General features: G+C 36.5%; 1 protein-coding gene across 2 annotated transcripts in view; it reads left to right on the top strand.

Moving 5' to 3' along the window:
• The first annotated feature begins 1,054 nt into the window (after nt 1–1,054).
• LOC149162425 (protein DJ-1 homolog A-like) overlaps nt 1,055–18,836 on the top strand; it is a 216,798-nt gene continuing 199,016 nt past the window's right edge. For both annotated transcript variants that reach the window (XM_089437267.1, XM_089437266.1), the window contains exon 1: nt 1,055–1,323. In XM_089437267.1, coding sequence (XP_089293393.1) covers nt 1,105–1,323 — 219 coding nt within the window. In that variant the 5' untranslated portion in view covers nt 1,055–1,104. The remainder of the gene's footprint in view (nt 1,324–18,836) is intronic.

Genomic DNA, 18,836 nt, shown 5'->3' with positions numbered 1-18,836 from the left:
AGGTAAGTTTTCTCATCTTCAAGGTGATTTTCGTCATAAACTTGCAACGCCCGCCGAAGTAGCTAAGGTGTTGAGAACGCCTATCTTTTGAGCAGGAAAATGATGGGAGCTAGCATGGAATTAAATTGAATTTAATTATTTTAGAGAGATGTTACAATGTTTAACATTTTGACTTAGTCAAATTAAAATAAAAATATAAAATATAAAATTTTCCAACCCATGGTTTTTCCTTATCATATTTTTAATCTATGGTTTTTTCCCATGGTATTTTTCTCTAATGTGAGTTATTTAAAGGTTAATATTTAAACTAATCTAAATTCATTTTAACTCTACATCTACCAAATGCCAAAAAAATCAAATCTCTTTTCACTCTTAAAAAATCAAAGTGTCAAAAAAAATCCCTCTTAACACATAATAAACTTACAACTAAAAATAAATCTAAACTAATTTTTAAATTTAAAATTTAAAATCTATATTTCAATTAAATTATAAAAATAAATTAATAATACATTGCATTTAAAAATTAAAAATCCTCAAAAATCTCTGCTTTTCTGAGCTTTTTTCTTTTCGATTTTTGATTTTTATGATCTTTTTCGTGCTTTCTTGATTTTTTTTGCATAGAATCTTTTTTGAGCTTTTGTGCTTTCTTGACTTTCCGTGCTTTCTTGATTTTCCATTGTTTTGTTTTCTGGTTCAAATCAACGGTTGAAAGTGTTTCATCTGATCTAACGGATCAAAGTAAAAGTGTTGACGAAAAATTGATGCATAGGAAAGGCCTATCCACTTAAAAATGCAAAAACGATCTGCAAACTTCAAAATTTTATTGGGTTAAAATGATTCAAACAATTAACAAGTTTTTAAGGCGGGTAATACCTCCCACAGAGATCAACCGAACTTACTCTATCAACTTGATCTCATTGTAAATGAAGCCACGTAGGACAACATCCGAGCATATCGTAACGTCTATGGCCAAGGTCGAGATCGATGCGCCACGTCACGGGATCGATGTGGACATCATCGTAAAAAAGCGCCACGTCATGGAGCGTGTGTTGATGGCCATGGCGGTGGCACAGTGAAGTTTATCAGTGGTGGTTGTGGCCGTAAATGGCCTGCAATGGGAATATGCTGGGGCTATTAGGTGTCCGCAAATCCACAGGTTTAGTTTCATCGCTCGTTTTCCCTTCAAGTCTTAAGGTTGGAAAAGGGTTCTGCTCATTGGTCGCTCAGGCTTTCCCGGCTAGGGTTAAATTCAGGAGAAGTTTTTGTGCTTCACTGGCCGAGGTTAAACCCGCAGTTTCCACAATGGCGTCTGCCCAGAAAAAGGTAACTGGATGGCTTTTCGGGTGCTTTTTAAGTGAAATGGTGACGTGGGACTCTAGCTTGTATTTATCACTGTATCGTATCAAAGGATTGCTATGAAAGGGAAAATCTTTAAAAAATTAGCCAAAATTTGAACAGGTAAAAATAATAAATTCCACTATATTCACCAATATTCAGATTGTTCAGACTTATCATATTCCAGGAAAATATTTAATTTCTTAAGCCCTTAATTCGTGACTAAATTTATTGTTGTCATAGTCTGCTCTGAAAATCCGTCTCCTTTCTGGTATTCGAAATTTGGTAGGAATATTTTAGTTTAGGGCGGCTTTAAAGAGAGACAGCCTCTGGGGCTTCTTTCCCGGGATTGATAAATTCGAAGGATGGAGTAAAACTTTACGATTCTCAGGGCTGCTTCGCGTTAACTGATAAACGACGTTGAGTAAAGGAAAACTGATCAGATATGATTGCAGCTTTACCCTGTATGATGCCGAAGACTTCCATTAAATGCCGCTTCATGCAGGCCGTTACAACACATAAATGGCCACTTTGAATTGAGACACGTCTCGGAAAAATTACTTTAGATGTTTTCAGTTAGATAACAATACAGGAATGGACTGTAAATCTTTGAAGTGGATCATTGGCTACTCAAGAAAAATGCTTGCCCTTCCTCTGGTCGAGCGAGCGGTTCAGTTCGGTTCCCTCGCCCTGGCCCTCCTGATGGTGTTTAGAGTGGCTCGGAATCTCGAGTGGTGAGATGGTTCTCTAGATAGAATTCCTTTACCTGTCTTCGAGAGTAATCGAGATATAATTCCTTTCCCTGTCATCGAGAGTAATCAAGATAGAATTCCTTTACCTGTCTTCGAGAGTAATCACAGCGGCTAATTGCTTGCCTAGATAAAGATAGAAGAGGTTTGTCAGGACTTTCCTCTTCCTTGCCTTGCCTTGAGCGGCTCTTTGGGTCAACTTCGTGATAATAAAATTTTAGCAATGTCCAACAAAGGACCAAGAACGACAAAAAAGAGGAGGTCAATGGGAATCGGGACTAGGAGGTCGAATCGGTGATAATGAGTTGTAAGGGTGCACTATGCTACTCCCAGTGCATAAAATAAACGAAGTATTAATGAAAATTAGGCCATAGATACAAAGAGAGTGAAAGAAAAATGTCAAGATCTCAATAGATGAAGACGAGGGAGTAGCTAGTGAGGAGGAAGTATCTGGTGCTACATCAGTCACGGAGAAAGCACCAATGCACCGTTTGACGATGTTGTGTGGAGAATGCCCAATGCTCAGAGAACCTAGCTGGGTGATCCTGTGAGAAAAACAATTGCTGCAAGAAGAGACACTCCTAGAAAATATTTCTTTTAGTTGAATTAAATGACGGATCTAGTGTGAAGTAAGAGGTAGGGTAAATCTTGTGCGGCAGAATATTTTAAATTAGAATTGCTATAGGAGACTGATATCATTATTTACCTTCATAAGCTGCACAATTCAGATCAATTTAAAGCAATTAAAAAGGCCAAAATCTCATAAAGTAGGTCGCCAAATACTTTAGGAAAAAGAGGAAGCACGGATCAACACGATCACATATGGGAACATCTTCAAAGCTGCAAATGAATCATTGAAACATACATCAATTAGACGTTAGAATATGGATCAGTTTGAAGTGGTAAGTGGCCAATTTTAGTTTGAAGCTTTAACAGAAATTTTAACAATGTCATACACAATTTGGATAGATTCTACCTTTATCCCATCCAGTAAAGTGGCCCTGGTCCCCTAAATCAAATTTAGTCTAAATTTTATTAAACTGTGTATTTCCCACATTTCCTTGATTTTGCAAGTCACATGGATATTGCTTCTAGAATCCAGACTTATTCGCAGCAGGGAGTTTTACTTAACTGCAGGGGTCATAGCAGCAATAATAAGAATTTACAGTCTTATGATCTGCAGACATTTTTTCAGTGTCTAACTACAAATCATTTTAGGGTATGCTGAATTAAAGAGGAATAGTAGAAGATGATGGACTTCTATAGATAAGATAATTTTGTTATTGGCCACGAATGACCAAGGAAATGTCAATGGGACTGTAAAGTACAATCAGCCTCCATGGACTATGGGAGTGTTAGGGACATTTATAAAAGGAGCAAAGAAAAGCTAAAGTGAAAGAGATACAAATTCTAACACCAGAAAAAAAGAGCCTGTCTAATTAGGACATAAGCTATGTCACATGGTTTGAGTTCGACAATGATTAAGTTCGATTCGAATTCGAATTTTCCGATCAGGTTCGAATGAGGTTTGGCATTAGGTTCGACTATACATATTTTTCAATATATATATATATATATATATATATATGACAAAATAATAGAAAATTCAAAATCGATCCATAAACACATGAATACAAATTCTTATTAGTAAACATACATGAATAATGTAATCATTCTAACATCTAGTTAAATGTAAACATACACAATAGCAGTTTGCAAAAAGAAATGACATAATTTTCACTCTTCAAAATTTAAATGGATGTCAAATACTAGTAATCTTTTAAAAAATTCACATAATCAAAACATTGTCAAAATTTAAACATACACATTCCAAATTCCAATACAACTATATTAAGAACTCATTGTAGGTCATCTTCAAATTTCAAAATTTTAAATATCATCAAAGTCATAATATCATCAAAGTCATCAACACATGGAATTCCATCATTTGGCTCATCTAGTGAGTCACCATCAATGCTAATATAATAAGGAAGTCATAAGGACCATTGCCAAGTAGTTATAATCATAGTTTTAAAATTCGGCCGATTCGAAATGGAAACGGCCGAGTTGATCCGTTTCATTGCCCAGAAATGTGACTCGGTGGAAGAAACGGTTCAGTAGGCCGAGTCAGCCATGACTCGGCCGAGTCATGGCTGACTCGGCCAACTCGGCCGTTTCCGTATTGACTCGGCCGAGTCATAACCAGTTGCCTGTAATCCCATCAAAATAGCAATTTGACATTTTTTTAATGAAATTTTGAAGTGTTTGCTGATTGGTTTGGACTCCAATGTGTTTTATGAATTAGTTAAATGTTATTTGGGGTCCATTTCCCCCTCCCAAACCTATTTAACACACTCAAATGCTCTCTACTATTGATATGCTATTGAAATTTCATGGTAATGTTAAATTCTTAAAGTAAAAGTGACATTTTCTTTAATCTTCATTTTCATTCTTTTACTTAAATTTTTAACATTACCATGAAATGACTCAGGATGTTTGAGAGTGGTTTCGGCCTCATTGGATTTCATATGGAGAAAGTAGAATTTTAGATTTCATTCAAAATCCAGCAGACTTATCAGTTTTTCAGGATTTCAGGATTGGAGGATTGCAATGCTTCCATCGAATTTTGTCATGTATTAGGGTATCGAACTCGTATTTAATCAAGAGCACCAATCCCTCTATGCACCTTGATGTTAGTGACATTGATTGTCGAACTCCTCTGGGATTCGCTCCCAAACCAGGAGCTTCTGAAAATGTCACTCCCGCTCCCGTTTTCGCTCTCGCTCACCACTTTCGCTCCTGCTCCCAAGTAACACTGAACCAGATGATGTTGGCAACTCTAGCAATAGCCAGGGCCCAGTAGTACTGGTCACAGACTTTTGTTGTAGAGGCCATTTATCCTTGGTTATGTGTTTTGTTTTGATCTCTATATCATCATCGTGTATGTATTGGACAATGCACTGGGTGCCATTTTGATATAATGGATATATTCATGAGCCTACTTTGATCATATGTTGTCTTCTATCTATATTCTAATGTTGTGTGTTTGGAAACATGAATGAAAATCTTTAAAATTATGTGTTTTTATAAAAAATAAATATTTAATGTATTTTTTACAACGACCGAGTCATTGAAATTGAGCCGGCCGAGTCGATACCGAGTCGGAGTCGACCCTCGGCCGAGTCGGAGTCGGAGTCGGAGTTTTAAAACATTAGTTATAATCCATAAAATTGTTCTAGGAAATTCAAAAAACATAGATAATCTATACTTAATCAGAATGTTGTGAACATATAATTAATTGTGTGCAAAGATAATCACGTGCCTAATAAAAATAGGCTTGAAACTGTAAATTTGGAGTGTAGTTGAAGGCTTTAACGAAACTTTAGGCTGACAAGGGTCTTTTAACGAAACTTTAGGCTGACAACTCCAAGATCAACCAATTTTGAGATTAATTCCTTTAGGAATCTAACATGAGTGGGACTTGAAATCAACTATATATGCACATAAACAGAATATCCTACAATCTTTTGTACATTATTCAGGTAAATTAAAATTCATGAATTACATAAAAACTTTATATGGATGATCATGGTCACAACTTCTGTACAATATGTTTTTAGCAGTGCAGTTATAAAAATTCCTCATAAGAAACACATATTTACAACAAAATTTGAACGCTCTGCATATCTTGAGCAAAAAAAAGCTTGTTTGTAGCCAGTCTGGTCAATGGATCCATTGACTGACGTGACTGTGTTTCTGTTACTTTTATATGGTTATAAATGGCACCAGCAAGTAAAACAACTGTTTTTTTTGCAAATATGGTTTACAAATGGTGGCTATAAACTGCCTACTGCTGTATAAAAGGATTAAGACTGGCAAAAGATTACTCAGTACAATTGAAAGGGAAGCCATGAAATGTTGAATACACGACGAACCCTAAATCGAACCTTAAAAAATCCGTTTAAATTCGCGTTCAGGTTCGTTGAAGTTCGTTCAGGTTCGACTTTAGGTTTGAATTTCAGGTTTGGCGAACCTGAACGAATTTCAGATTTTTTTCCAGGTTCGCTGAATTTCGAACCTGAACCTTCAGGTTTGCCGAACCCTGTGACATAGGACATAAGTACAAGTCCTAAAATGCATGAAGCCCTAACTCAACTCAACGATGAAGCAGAAGTGGAAAGAGAGGTGGAAGAGGCATCCCTTTTATCCTTTTTATGCAAAGCCTGACGATGCCCTCTTGGGAGGATTTGGGGCTGAGGGGGCTTAGCTGGGTGATCTTGGGAGGAGTTTTGTAGAGCAATTATAAAGATCATAATAGCACCAAAAACTTGGAATATTTATGAGTCATAATCAACTCGGTAAGGGAACTTGGCAAGGAAATGAACCAAACTAGAAACATGCCAAAAGCTCGCTTTGACTGAAATCAAAGTTTAAAAATTTGCAAGAACTCATGGATTTTGAAATCTCCCAAAAACTTGCCAAAATTCAGCTGCAAAATCAAATGTTCCCTAGAGGTCAAAATCAGCTCTTTTCATCATCTTATCAGTTGTTTTCCGCATTGTAGCTTGTAAAAGTCCAGCAAAACACTTCCAAGCAAGTTAGAGGCTCTCAATCAAGGCATTTTTCATGCCAAAATCAAGATCTAGCCCAAAATTTCATGCTAAAAAGTGTGATTTCTGATGGAAATTTCTGTGGGGACTAAATTTCAGCAATTTTATTTGCAGAAATTTCACTTGAGCAGCAGTAACCTTGGCAATCCTTAATCCGAGGTGTTACTTTGGAGGCTTACGGGAATGAATTTTCAAAATTCCCACCCTTATATGTATTATGCAGAAGACAAAGCTATCTATTGATCTTGATTTGATCAACCAAACATTAGATTTGGTTGTCAAGACTGAAGAGGTGGCATTTCCAATGATTTCATCTGTTTAGATGGAGACCATGGGGTTCCATTGACATCGGGAGATTTATTGGAGGCAGGATGTTTGGTTTCTGGTTCCCGTACATTATTCTAGAGTCTAGAGTTTATAGTTCGACAATGTACAATGGTCCATTTTTTTTAAGGCTCTTCCTTTGACCATTAGTGCTGTCGAATAAACACCGAAGCCAAAAAGCCAATGGCACTAAGGTTAGGAACTTTGTTCATCACCATGTACAATCCATTTGGTTAACCCTGACAATCCAGAAGCGGTTAATATGTGGAAAATTGAACCTTGGTAAGAGGAATATCACCTTCCTTTCCTTTACAAACTAGACAAGGCAAGCCTTGTTGCTAACTGTGGTCCATTTTGACATTATGTACACTGTTTAATTGCGATTTTGAATCGTATCTTTGGAAGGTTGAGACCATCTAATCAATTTTAAAATATGGACTGTGAGAATTCAATATTTGATTATAAATGCAATGTGGTGAATTGTTATACATGAATTTGATTATTGAATCATTGATGTGATGATATTGACTTAGATGTTTAAGTGATGGATTTCTAATGTATGAATTTGTGACTAATTAATTCTTTTTTCAAAATTGGAATATATGAGATATCTTTGTGTTTCCAAGTTTTGATCGAGTTATTGCCAAGTCTTGAGTAGGTCTTGACTATTCACTTTACTAAGTTATTGGAGAGTCTCAAGTAGGTCTTGATTATTCACTTTACTGAGTTATTACCGAGTCTCGACTAGGTCTTGATTATTTACATTATTGACTTATTGTTGAGTTTGAGTCAAGCTACTGTGATAGAAATTTAAATGTCTTTCTAAGACCTAAAATTTTGAAGCTATAAATGTGAAACACTAGGTCCTCATGTCCAACAAGACCTAAAATAACTAAAAGAACTTTTGTATAAGCAACTACGATAGGAATTTAAGTCTCTTTCTAAATTATTGAAGCTATAAATAATCAATGTGAAACGCTAGGTGCCCATGTCCAACAAGACCTAAAAGAACTAAAAGAACATCTGTATATAGTAGGGTATTTGGGGAAATTTTTTTGTACTTCATTGATGCATATCAAACTAGGTCCTAAGAAAATTATTCACTTGTAGTCAAATTTCCTTTGTTGGGAATTTTTTTATTTCATTGTTGGCTGCTTCATTCCAATTTTATGTTTTAGGCATTGCCAATTGGCATTTTTTTGATTTCTTCAAGTAAAGGCGACAATAGCTTTATTGCAAAGTATGTTAACATTAATGTTGGTTTGTGATTTTGTGGCAACTTGGAGTGGTTTTTATGATAATGATGTAGAACAAATCCAGTGGGCATTCTTCCACATTGTGTGGTGTTAGCCGTGTGGCAATCATGTGGTTTGCGGTCCTCCATATTAAAAGGGCCAATATGTTGGTTAGCATTCTTGTCCAAATGTGTATGTGTGATGTTTGTTGCAATTAATGTCCTAACTTGCTGCTATTGTGATAATCCAAAACAGATCCTAAGGGGACCCTGTGTGTTGTTTGTTGAGTGCAATGTCCTCATTGTTTATGGTCCTCCCTATTAAAGGGGCCAATATGTTGGTTATTGTTTTGAAAACATAATTCCATTATATGGTCTTCCCAATGCCCGTGGCTTTCCTTCGTGAGTGAAATACTTTATTTAAAGGTGGTTAGTCCAAGTGACTGAAGTTTCTTTAGGGTGCCTCAAAAAGGAAAGGAGAGCGGGTGGAGAATAGAATCTCCTCTCTCATTGGTTAAGTGTCTAAAGACCCTCATCTGGCTTTCAAATGCTCCTTTCCTTGACAATTCCATAAATAACTACTAATATTGGTGATGAAAGATGCAATAATTCGAACAATTCAAACTTCAACTTATTTGTTTAAAGGAATCATGGACAAACATTATGATTGATTATTCATATTGAGTTTTGATTTGATTGGAGAGGACTAATGGATCGAGAGTTAATGTTTTTTTTGGATGGACCATAATTTAGGACCAGGATATCGATAATTTGATCAACAATGACACATTTGAGACCTCGAGTTTGGAGGAAAGAGAGGAATGAATATGGGAAAATATAAATGATCATGTTTTCATCCATATGTGTATGAATAGTGTTGATTACAATTAATGTATTAACTTGTTGGCATTTTGTGATCATTGTTGGAATAGGATAGATGGCTCACTATGTTGTAGGGAAAACTGCTTGAAAGATTTAAAAGTAGGTTTGCACCTTAAGGGAAAGCTACTATGGGAAGATACACTTACCTAAGTTAAACCCCCCTAAGGGAGCCTTTAAGCTAAGTAGCTCAATGGTCCTTAAATATATGTTTTTCCCTCCTTCGTAACACCAATTATATATACTTTTTGATTTTTACATTCATGTCTCTTTGTAGATTTCTATTTCTAGATTTAGAAAGGTGGGCTGCCTCACATTTTTTTTTTGGTTGTCTCGTAGATCCTGTTGGAAATAATACTGAGAGAGGGGGGGGGGGTGAATCAGTGTTTGCAGATCAATAACTTTTTCATTTCCATAATCAGATTTATATACGCTACTTCAGTGAAGGGAACTTGCGTGTGCACGCAACTGTTCTTAAGGCAACCAACGTATATCTAGTGAACTTATGATTCAGTTAATTCATCATATGTTGATCTTTAATCTGTGCATCAGTACTTTATTAAACATTAAACAGTAACCATGTGCAGTTAATAACAGAATGAACCATCACACATAAGTAACACACATGAACACCAAGATTTAAGGTGGAAACCCAATGTGGGTGAAAACCACCTGCTGCTGTCGTCTTTGTCTTCTTTTAATAATAAGAAAATCTGTTTACAATCTTGTACTGGTGCAAACTCATACTAGTACGTAGGCTTCTACCTGTAGAAGTTTTCAACCTTCTCGTTTTCTAGCTTCTACTGAAAGGGAGCTACAACCCCCTAGCTCTTGTATTAGCCGATATGTTTATTAGTACCTAGGCGTCGACCTATAGAAGGCTACAACCTTCTTTCTTCCTCCAGGGACCATATTTCATAAATTTTCAGACTGGATGCTCTTGGTACACAACAATACACATGAAGGCCTCGTTTCATCCAATTTTCATACTGGACCCATCAACAACATTGAAGATTAGAATTAATCACCATTGCAGTACAACCATCAACTACATCTGCATCAACCAGTCACTGAAACTCAATCATCACTCTCTGAATCAACCAAACTCAATCAATCACTGACAACCTCTGAACCTCTGACACAACTGAATCAACCATTCATTCATACTTAATCAACTTCAACAAATCAACTAGAACAGATAGATCACTGTAACTAGTACACAGATCTGAACCCAGAACACTGCATCATCATTCAGAACCAGCTGTAACCTCAAAACCATGCATCAGAGTGTATACGCAACTTGGAAGAGCCGAACCAGTGTGTATACGCAACTTCACCAAAGCAAACCAACGTATAGATCTGCAAATACTTACTTATAACTTTGCTGCACTTCCCAACTTCAAACATACCCAGATCATCACATATAAAGGATAAAACATGTGTTAGCAATCAGATCTAGCCCATCAGATCACATAATGATAAGTCATTATGATCCTGATCCATCATTAGATCTCATCCATCATCACTGAAGCAAATCACAATCAATCAATCTGAACATTCAGAACACTGTCACCAGAATGCAGTCACCAGAACATAAAGCAAAACCCAGAACTCTGCATCAACAACCAGAACCAACTGTAACTTCAAACATCATAGTTCATAAGGTATACGCTACTTCGATGTGTCAAACTAGCGTGTATACGTGCTTTTACCAAAGCAAAACAACGTACATATCTGCAAATACTAACTTAAAACTTCACAGACATTCCAGACTTCAGTCATACCCAGATCATATCATTTACAGAATAAAACATGCATCAGTATTCAGATCTAGATTGTCCATGATCAAACCACATAATGATAATACATTTAAGGCTTTATGATCCCGATCCATCAACCATTATCAACCACATAGGTGCATCCTTAGATTAGATCAAGCAAAGCATCAGAAGCTCATAACCTGTATATATGATCTAACACTTCAGAAGATATTCAATACTTGCACACTTTGGCCTAATGATCTTCTCCTCCTTATATAGTTTTAGGCCTTTCTCAATACCTTGGACCAAAACCACTTAGGACCAATACCTTGGACCAAATACCTAGGGTCAATACCTCGGACCAAATACCTTGGATCAATACCTTGGACCAAAATACCTTGGACTAAATACCTCGGACCAAAACCTTGGTTTTCCAACATGTACGCGCCTTTCCTCCTGTGAAAGTGCGTGTATACGTATACGCTCCTTTTGTTCTGTTAATCCGCGTGTATACGCTCTTTTTCTATAGTGAACCCGCGTATACAACTTAACATACCTGAAAATGTCCTTTTTATTCAACTTCTTGATTCTGATCTGTAGTCCTTTGTTCCTTCATCCTATTCTTTTGTACCATTACTTTGTTCCCTCTGAATAGACTTGTTATAATGTGATTTGCCTTTGTACATTACTTCTGAACTGATTCCTTTGAACTACCCTGCATTTTGTCATATCTGTAAACACAACTATCATGCATTCTGTCACATCTGATATCTCTCCTGTAGATTCATCTAGATACATAGATTCATCTAGTTACCATATACAAGTGAGTTGTTCTGCTATAAGTGGGTTGCCATCAAGTACAACACATGCATCATAATGCCAACAATCTCCCCCTTTGGACTTGATGGCAACCATGTTGGTGTTGATTACTGCAAGCTGTAGAAACTGTTAGAGATAACAAGAAACACCAAAATACTCTCCCCCTTTGACATCAAGGGCAAAGGGCGGACCAAGATATTCTCCCCCTTTGATATCAAGGGCAAAGGGCTGACCAAAATGAAGACTTTCATATCTGAATAGCTGAATATAAACATTGATCATGCTCCCCCTAGGCACATGCTGAATTCTCTGATTGAACTCACCCTTTGTTTATGCTGAGATGCACTATATCATCCATGCTCCCCCTGAGCACATGCAGAGTCTGCAAATATTTTCCAAAAGAATAACATGACTCTATAACTCAACTAAGTGAGTTTGGCCTTCCTATCACCAATGACTCATACATACATCAATCTCCCAACCAAGTGGGGATATACCGAATTTGACTCATCCTCCCAACCAAGTGGGGATATACCAATTTATACATGACTGAAATATAGCAATTATTACATCATCCTTCCCATGCATAGTGGGGGTACAAATTACATCATATGACCAAAAAGGACTCATCAAAAGACTATGACAGATAGAGACAAATTATTACATCATGGGTCTTTATATGACCTTTACATCGAATGATATACATGACATTTATAACAGGGACCAAATATCTAAACAAGACCATGATAGTCATCAACAACTATCATACACCATGTATGATCTGCACCATAAGCAGCATCCAGACCAACAACCTGTATATGTTCATTATTAGTTCCCAAGATATGACAGTGTACATATCATCAACTTGTGACAAAGTATGCCACATATAGATATCAACTCATCCTCTTGATCTCATCAAGATCAACTTGCTTCGTTTCCTTAGTAAAAGGAGCCTTATCATAACCTTCCATGAATCAACTAAGCATATGTCATATCTCCAAGCAATAGCACAAAATCATTCACATCATATCATATGTATGTGAAAACACCATAGTCATCATCTATGATCATAACATCATCATCAAGAACTGCATGATCTTTCCACAAGAACCTTCAATATATCAACCATGTATCATCACTAGGGAACATCCCACATTTGATAAGCATCAACCATGATAATCAACATATGTGAGTATCAACCTATCATCATAAGGTAAGAACTCATCATCATTATGTGACTAAGTAAGCCATGTCTTCGAATATCCATGTCTTCAAATAGCTATGTCTTCATGCGACCTGCAATAACACCATTCTCTTGGCCAACCAACAATATTTATCAATATGCAACTTAAGTAATCATCCATGTATCCAACATAATGTGTATCCATCAATTATGTATCTAGAAAACCATGAGCACATGGTCATTTGTCCAGCTTTCTTGATACCATCAACAGCAACAATCCTCAACGATGTGAGAGCCAAGAACTATAGGAATCCTGAATCATAACTACACCATATGCATCTTTGAAGGCATGATGACACCAACATAAAAGAAATGAGTGGCTTATCATCAAATAATGAAGTTGTGTACTCAAGCTTTGTACTTCTCCTTGTCCTTATGAAGATCACCATGTAAGCAACATATATGTACTGTATACATCATCAAAAAGTCATCCACAATCATCCATAAATCTGATCTGAATAACAACTATGTAACCCCAAGCAATACAAGTATCATCTGAGATTTCATCATGGGCAACTCATAACCGTCACATAGCAAGATGTATCATTTAAACACATAAGCATCATCATCATTGATTAGGTACCAAAGACTTCTAAACATAATGCCAACAATGCTTTATTAGAAGCATAGCATGTTCTCCCCCTGAACCTGTTCCACCTGTTCACTGTCAGATCTGATCATTGCATATATCAGTAAGAAGTATCAAGGCATCATCATCAATTAGATATACATCAAGTTATCAACAACTTGTGAGGATCAAAAGCACTTCTAAATAACATCCACAGACTGTAGTCATCTATCATCACGACAGAAAAGATAACTGATAATTGTCTGAATCATATCAAATTAGTTTTCTGAGTCTGTCTCATTGTATTTTGTCTCAAACCACATATACGTGACTAAGCAGCTTCTAACTCGCGTATATACATGACTTGTCTTCACGAAACTTGCGTATGTGATTTAGAACATTGAAGTTTCACACTTTCAGCTCCCCCTGAGTCTGTTATGTCTGTACACTGTGCCATGCCACATTTTTCTGACTGTACTTCCTTCTTCTTCCATATCTTCGAGTGTGATGATGTTTTCTCCTTTTGGTATGGTGCCTGAAATTTTCTCCTGCATTCATTTGCTATATGTCCAAACTTGTCACATGCATAACATCTTACATGTTTCATATTCCTTCTATAGCAGTCAATGACTTTGTGACCAAACATATTGCAAGAAAAACAATATCCCTTAAAGTACCTGGAAGCTGATGATCTTTCTATGTGATGGTCTTGAACCATTCTACTTCTGCATCTTGCTGCAACATGTCCAAAATTATGACATATAAAACATTCAACATTATTCATTTGAGGAAATAACCGACTATCACTTCCATAGTTAGGAGTAAAAGATTTTCTTTGAAGAATTTCTTTCCTTGGTTGTTGATGGGGTTGACCTCTCATCTCCTTGTTGAGCATTTCAGATTTTGCATTAGAGTTCCTTGCCTCACCTTGTGAGCTAGATTCACTTTCAACAGATTCATGAAAACCAAGACCAGTTTTGATGGTAGGAGACCTTTGACTACTAAGAATATCATCCAAAATCTTAGTACTATCTTGAAATCGTAAAAGCTTATCCTTTTCTTCTAATTTACCTTTTAGGATATTTACCTCAACCTGATATTGCTCTTCCTTTTCAAGATACTGCTTCTTCATGATTTCTTCAGCTTTTCTTCCTTCTTCCACTTGTTGCCTTAATTCGAGAACTTCGTTTTCTTGTTCTTCAAGAGCTTGGAGTAGTTCTTCATTCTGCTTATTTGATTTTTCAAGATCTTATTTTAGAGAGAGGATCTTAGCTTCAAGACTTTCATAGTAATTGGATCTATCTTTAAGTTTCTTGATTGTTGTGCTCCTTTTATTTACTTCATTTCTTAATGATGTCACTTCATCCTATAGCTTTTAACATTGATCTTCCTTTTCCTTGTACTGCTTCCTTACTTTGTTTCCTTCCTCCAGTTGAGCTTTTAGTCTGGTAGCTTCTTCTTTGAAGGCACACTCCCTTTTGTCCAATAGATCTTGTTGATCTCTAATTTTGTCTGTGAGTTTTTTAAATTCTGCCTCTATTTGATATCTTTCTCTTTCACCCATAAGAGCAAATTCAGTTGTTTTGCTGTCACTTTCATCATCTTCAAATGAACAGAGAAATGTATCACCAGAGGATAACAAATTCATACCTGATAGTTCTTTTGCTTGTTCATCTTCATTCTGTGGTGATTCTGAATCTGAAGAGTTGCTTCCACATAATCCCCAATCGTCACTCCCACTGTCATAGTTCCTTTGAAATGCCTTATTCTTTTGAGGTGCTTTCTTCTTTCCCATTTTTTCTACGGATCTTTTTCAAGCGATCAAGCTTTTGCCAAAGGACCTGCTTTGATATCAATTGTTGGAAATAATACTAGGGGGGGTTGAATCAGTATTTGTAGACCAATAACCTTTTCATTTCCATAATCAGATTTATATACGCTACTTCAGTGAAGGGAACTCGCGTGTGCATGCAATTGTTTTTAAAGCAACCAACGTATATCTAGTGAACTTATGATTAAGTTAATTCACCATATGTTGATCTTTAATCTGTGCATCAGTACTTTATTAAACATTAAACAGTAACCATGTGTAGTTAATAACAGAATGAACCATCACACATAAGCAACACACATGAACACCAAGATTTAAGGTGGAAACCCAATGTGGGTTAAAACCACCTGCTGCTGTCGTTTCTGTCTTCTTTTAATAATAAGAAATTTGTTTACAATCTTGTACTGGTGCAGACTCATACCAGTACGCAGGCTTCTACCTGCAGAAGGTTTCAACCTTCTCTTGTTCTCCAGCTTCTACTGGAAGGGAGCTACAACCCCCTAGCTCTTGTACTAGCCGATATGTTTACTAGTACGTAGGCACCGGCCTACAGAAGGCTACGACCTTCTTTCTTCCTCCAGGGACCATATTTCATAAATTTTCAGACTGGATGCTCCTGGTACACAACAATACACATGAAGGCCTCGTTTCATCCAATTTTCATACTGGACCCATCAACAACATTGAAGCTTAGAATTAATCACCATTGCAATACAACCATCAACTACATCTGCATCAACCAATCACTGAAACTCAATCATCACTCTCTGAATCAACCAAACTCAATCAATCACTGACAACCTCTGAACCTCTGACACAACTGAATCAACCATTCATTCATACTTAATCAACTTCAACAAATCAACTAGAACAGATAGATCATTGTAACCAGTACACAGATCTGAACCCAGAACACTGCATCATCATTCAGAACCAGCTGTAACCTCAAAACCATGCATCAGAGTGTATACACAACTTGGAAGAGCCAAACCAGCGTGTATACGCAACTTCACCAAAGTGAACCAGCGTATAGATCTGCAAATACTTACTTATAACTTTGTTGCACTTCCCGACTTTAGACATACCCAGATCATCACATATAAAGGATAAAACATGTGTTAGCAATCAGATCTAGCCCATTAGATCACATAATGATAAGTCATTATGATCCTGATCCATCATTAGATCTCATCCATCATCACTGAAGCAAATCACAATCAATCAATCTGAACATTCAGAACACTGTCACCAGAATGCAGTCACCAGAACATAAAGCAAAACCTAGAACTCTGCATCAACAACCAGAACCAACTGTAACTTCAAACATCATAGTTCATAAGGTATACGCTACTTCGATGTGTCGAACCAGCGTGTATACGCGCTTTTACCAAAGCGAAACAACGTACATATCTGCAAATACTAACTTAAAACTTCACAGACATTCCAGACTTCAGTCATACCCAGATCATATCATTTACAGAATAAAACATGTGTCAGTATTCAGATCTAGATTGTCCATGATCAAACCACATAATGATAATACATTTAAGGCTTTATGATCTCGATCCATCAACCATTATCAACCGCATAGGTGCATTCTTAGATTAGATCAAGCAAAGCATTAGAAGCTCATAACCTGTATATATGATCTAACACTTCAGAAGATATTCAATACTTGCACGCTTTGGCCTAATGATCTTCTCCTCCTTATATAGTTTTAGGCCTTTCTCAATACCTTGGACCAAAACCACTTAGGACCAATACTTTGGACCAAATACCTAGGGTCAATACCTCGGACCAAATACCTTGGATCAATACCTTGGACCAAAATACCATGGACTAAATACCTCGGACCAAAACCTTGGTTTTCCAACATGTACGCTCCTTTTGTTTTGTTAATTCGCATGTATACGCTCTTTTTCTACGGTGAACCCTCATATACAACTTAACATACCTGAAAATGTCCTTTTTATTCAACTTCTTGATTCTAATCTGTAGTCCTTTGTTCCTTCATCCTATTCTTTTGTATCATTACTTTGTTCCTTCATCCTATTCTTTTGTATCATTACTTTGTTCCCTCTGAATAGACTTGTTATAATGTGATTTTCCTTTGTACATTACTTTTGCACTGATTCCTTTGAACTGCCTTGCATTTTGTCATATTTGTAAACACAACTATCATGCATTTTGTCACATCTGATATCTCTCTTGTAGATTCATCTAGTTACCATATACAAGTGAGTTGTTCTGCTATAAGTGGGTTGCCATCAAGTACAACACATGCATCATAATGCCAACAAATCCATGATCTCGTAGACATTTTAAGGAAATCTATCTATAGCAACACCCTCTTCTTGCATTAATTACTCGAGTTGAGACTAACAACGTACTTAGGCTTTAGTCCATTGGGCTATTTCCCTTTCTATATCTATATATAGCCCCCCACACACATGAGATACTTAAAATGAAAAGAAAACCAAAGAATCATTTTGAGCTCAATGAGGCTTATACTTAGTTGAATAATATCAAATGAAGCTATAAATGAATGAATGACATATCATATAGAATTGGAACTATTCTAAATCAATACCTGGAACTATTCTAAATCAATGCCTTTGACAATGATCTCCTTTTCATGGAAAAAGCTAGTTATTTATTTATTTTTCTCTTTTGAGGAGAGATCCATCTACAATGTCTTCATGTCAACCACTAGAGAAAACATAGTTCAACCTTTTATCTAGACTACATTGAGTAAAACAACATTTTGCTTATAAAGAGGCATTACAAAAGATCTTACACTCATATCCATACTGGTCCAAACTTCAAACCAAAATTAGGTAACATAGAATTCGTAGAAGGAGAAGTGGGAGTCACAAAGATAACCATAAATGAAGGGAGTGCTACCTGCGATGTCTTTGTTTGCCATACTATTTTGAAGTAGGTTCCTTTCAATGTGTATTAGTAGTTGGTGTCTCAAAACATCTTCCACTAGTGTTTCTAGGTTTTGAATAACTCATCCCTTGAGAGCCTAGTGCACTTATCACCACCATTTGTTGGTTAGCAAATTTCATCATCTTTTGTTGGAAATTAGATTGTCATTAAACTAGTACATCCTCCCTTGACGTTCAATATGAACACTCTTGGCTACGAAGGGATGACCTTATTGGTTGTCTAGATTATAATGGTTGCATGGCTTTAGGTTTTCACTTGACGAATTTTGGGTTTTCTATCACCAGGTTTTAGTTGAATTTGATCACAACCTTATTTTGGGCAGAGAGGTTAGCTATGTACAAGAGGTTGTGTTGGAGGTGCATCTTATTTTCAAATGTCCCATTTATTATAATATTAGAGGGAGATTCCATTGTTTGTCTTGAGATTCAAGGGTTGTCTCGACTCTCAACACCTTATTTTGATTTGGATTATAGGCACTTGGCTCTTTTCATGCATGAGGTGATTACACATGATATAAATTTGATCAAATTCA

This window comes from Pinus tabuliformis, chromosome 5_2 (genome assembly GCF_031772625.1).
Source record: "Pinus tabuliformis cultivar Carrire ecotype Pingquan chromosome 5_2, CPIR1, whole genome shotgun sequence".
Classification (NCBI taxonomy): domain Eukaryota; kingdom Viridiplantae; phylum Streptophyta; class Pinopsida; order Pinales; family Pinaceae; genus Pinus; species Pinus tabuliformis.
The sequence above is the reverse complement of the archived record's forward strand: the minus strand, read 5'-3'. Positions and strand labels throughout refer to the sequence as shown.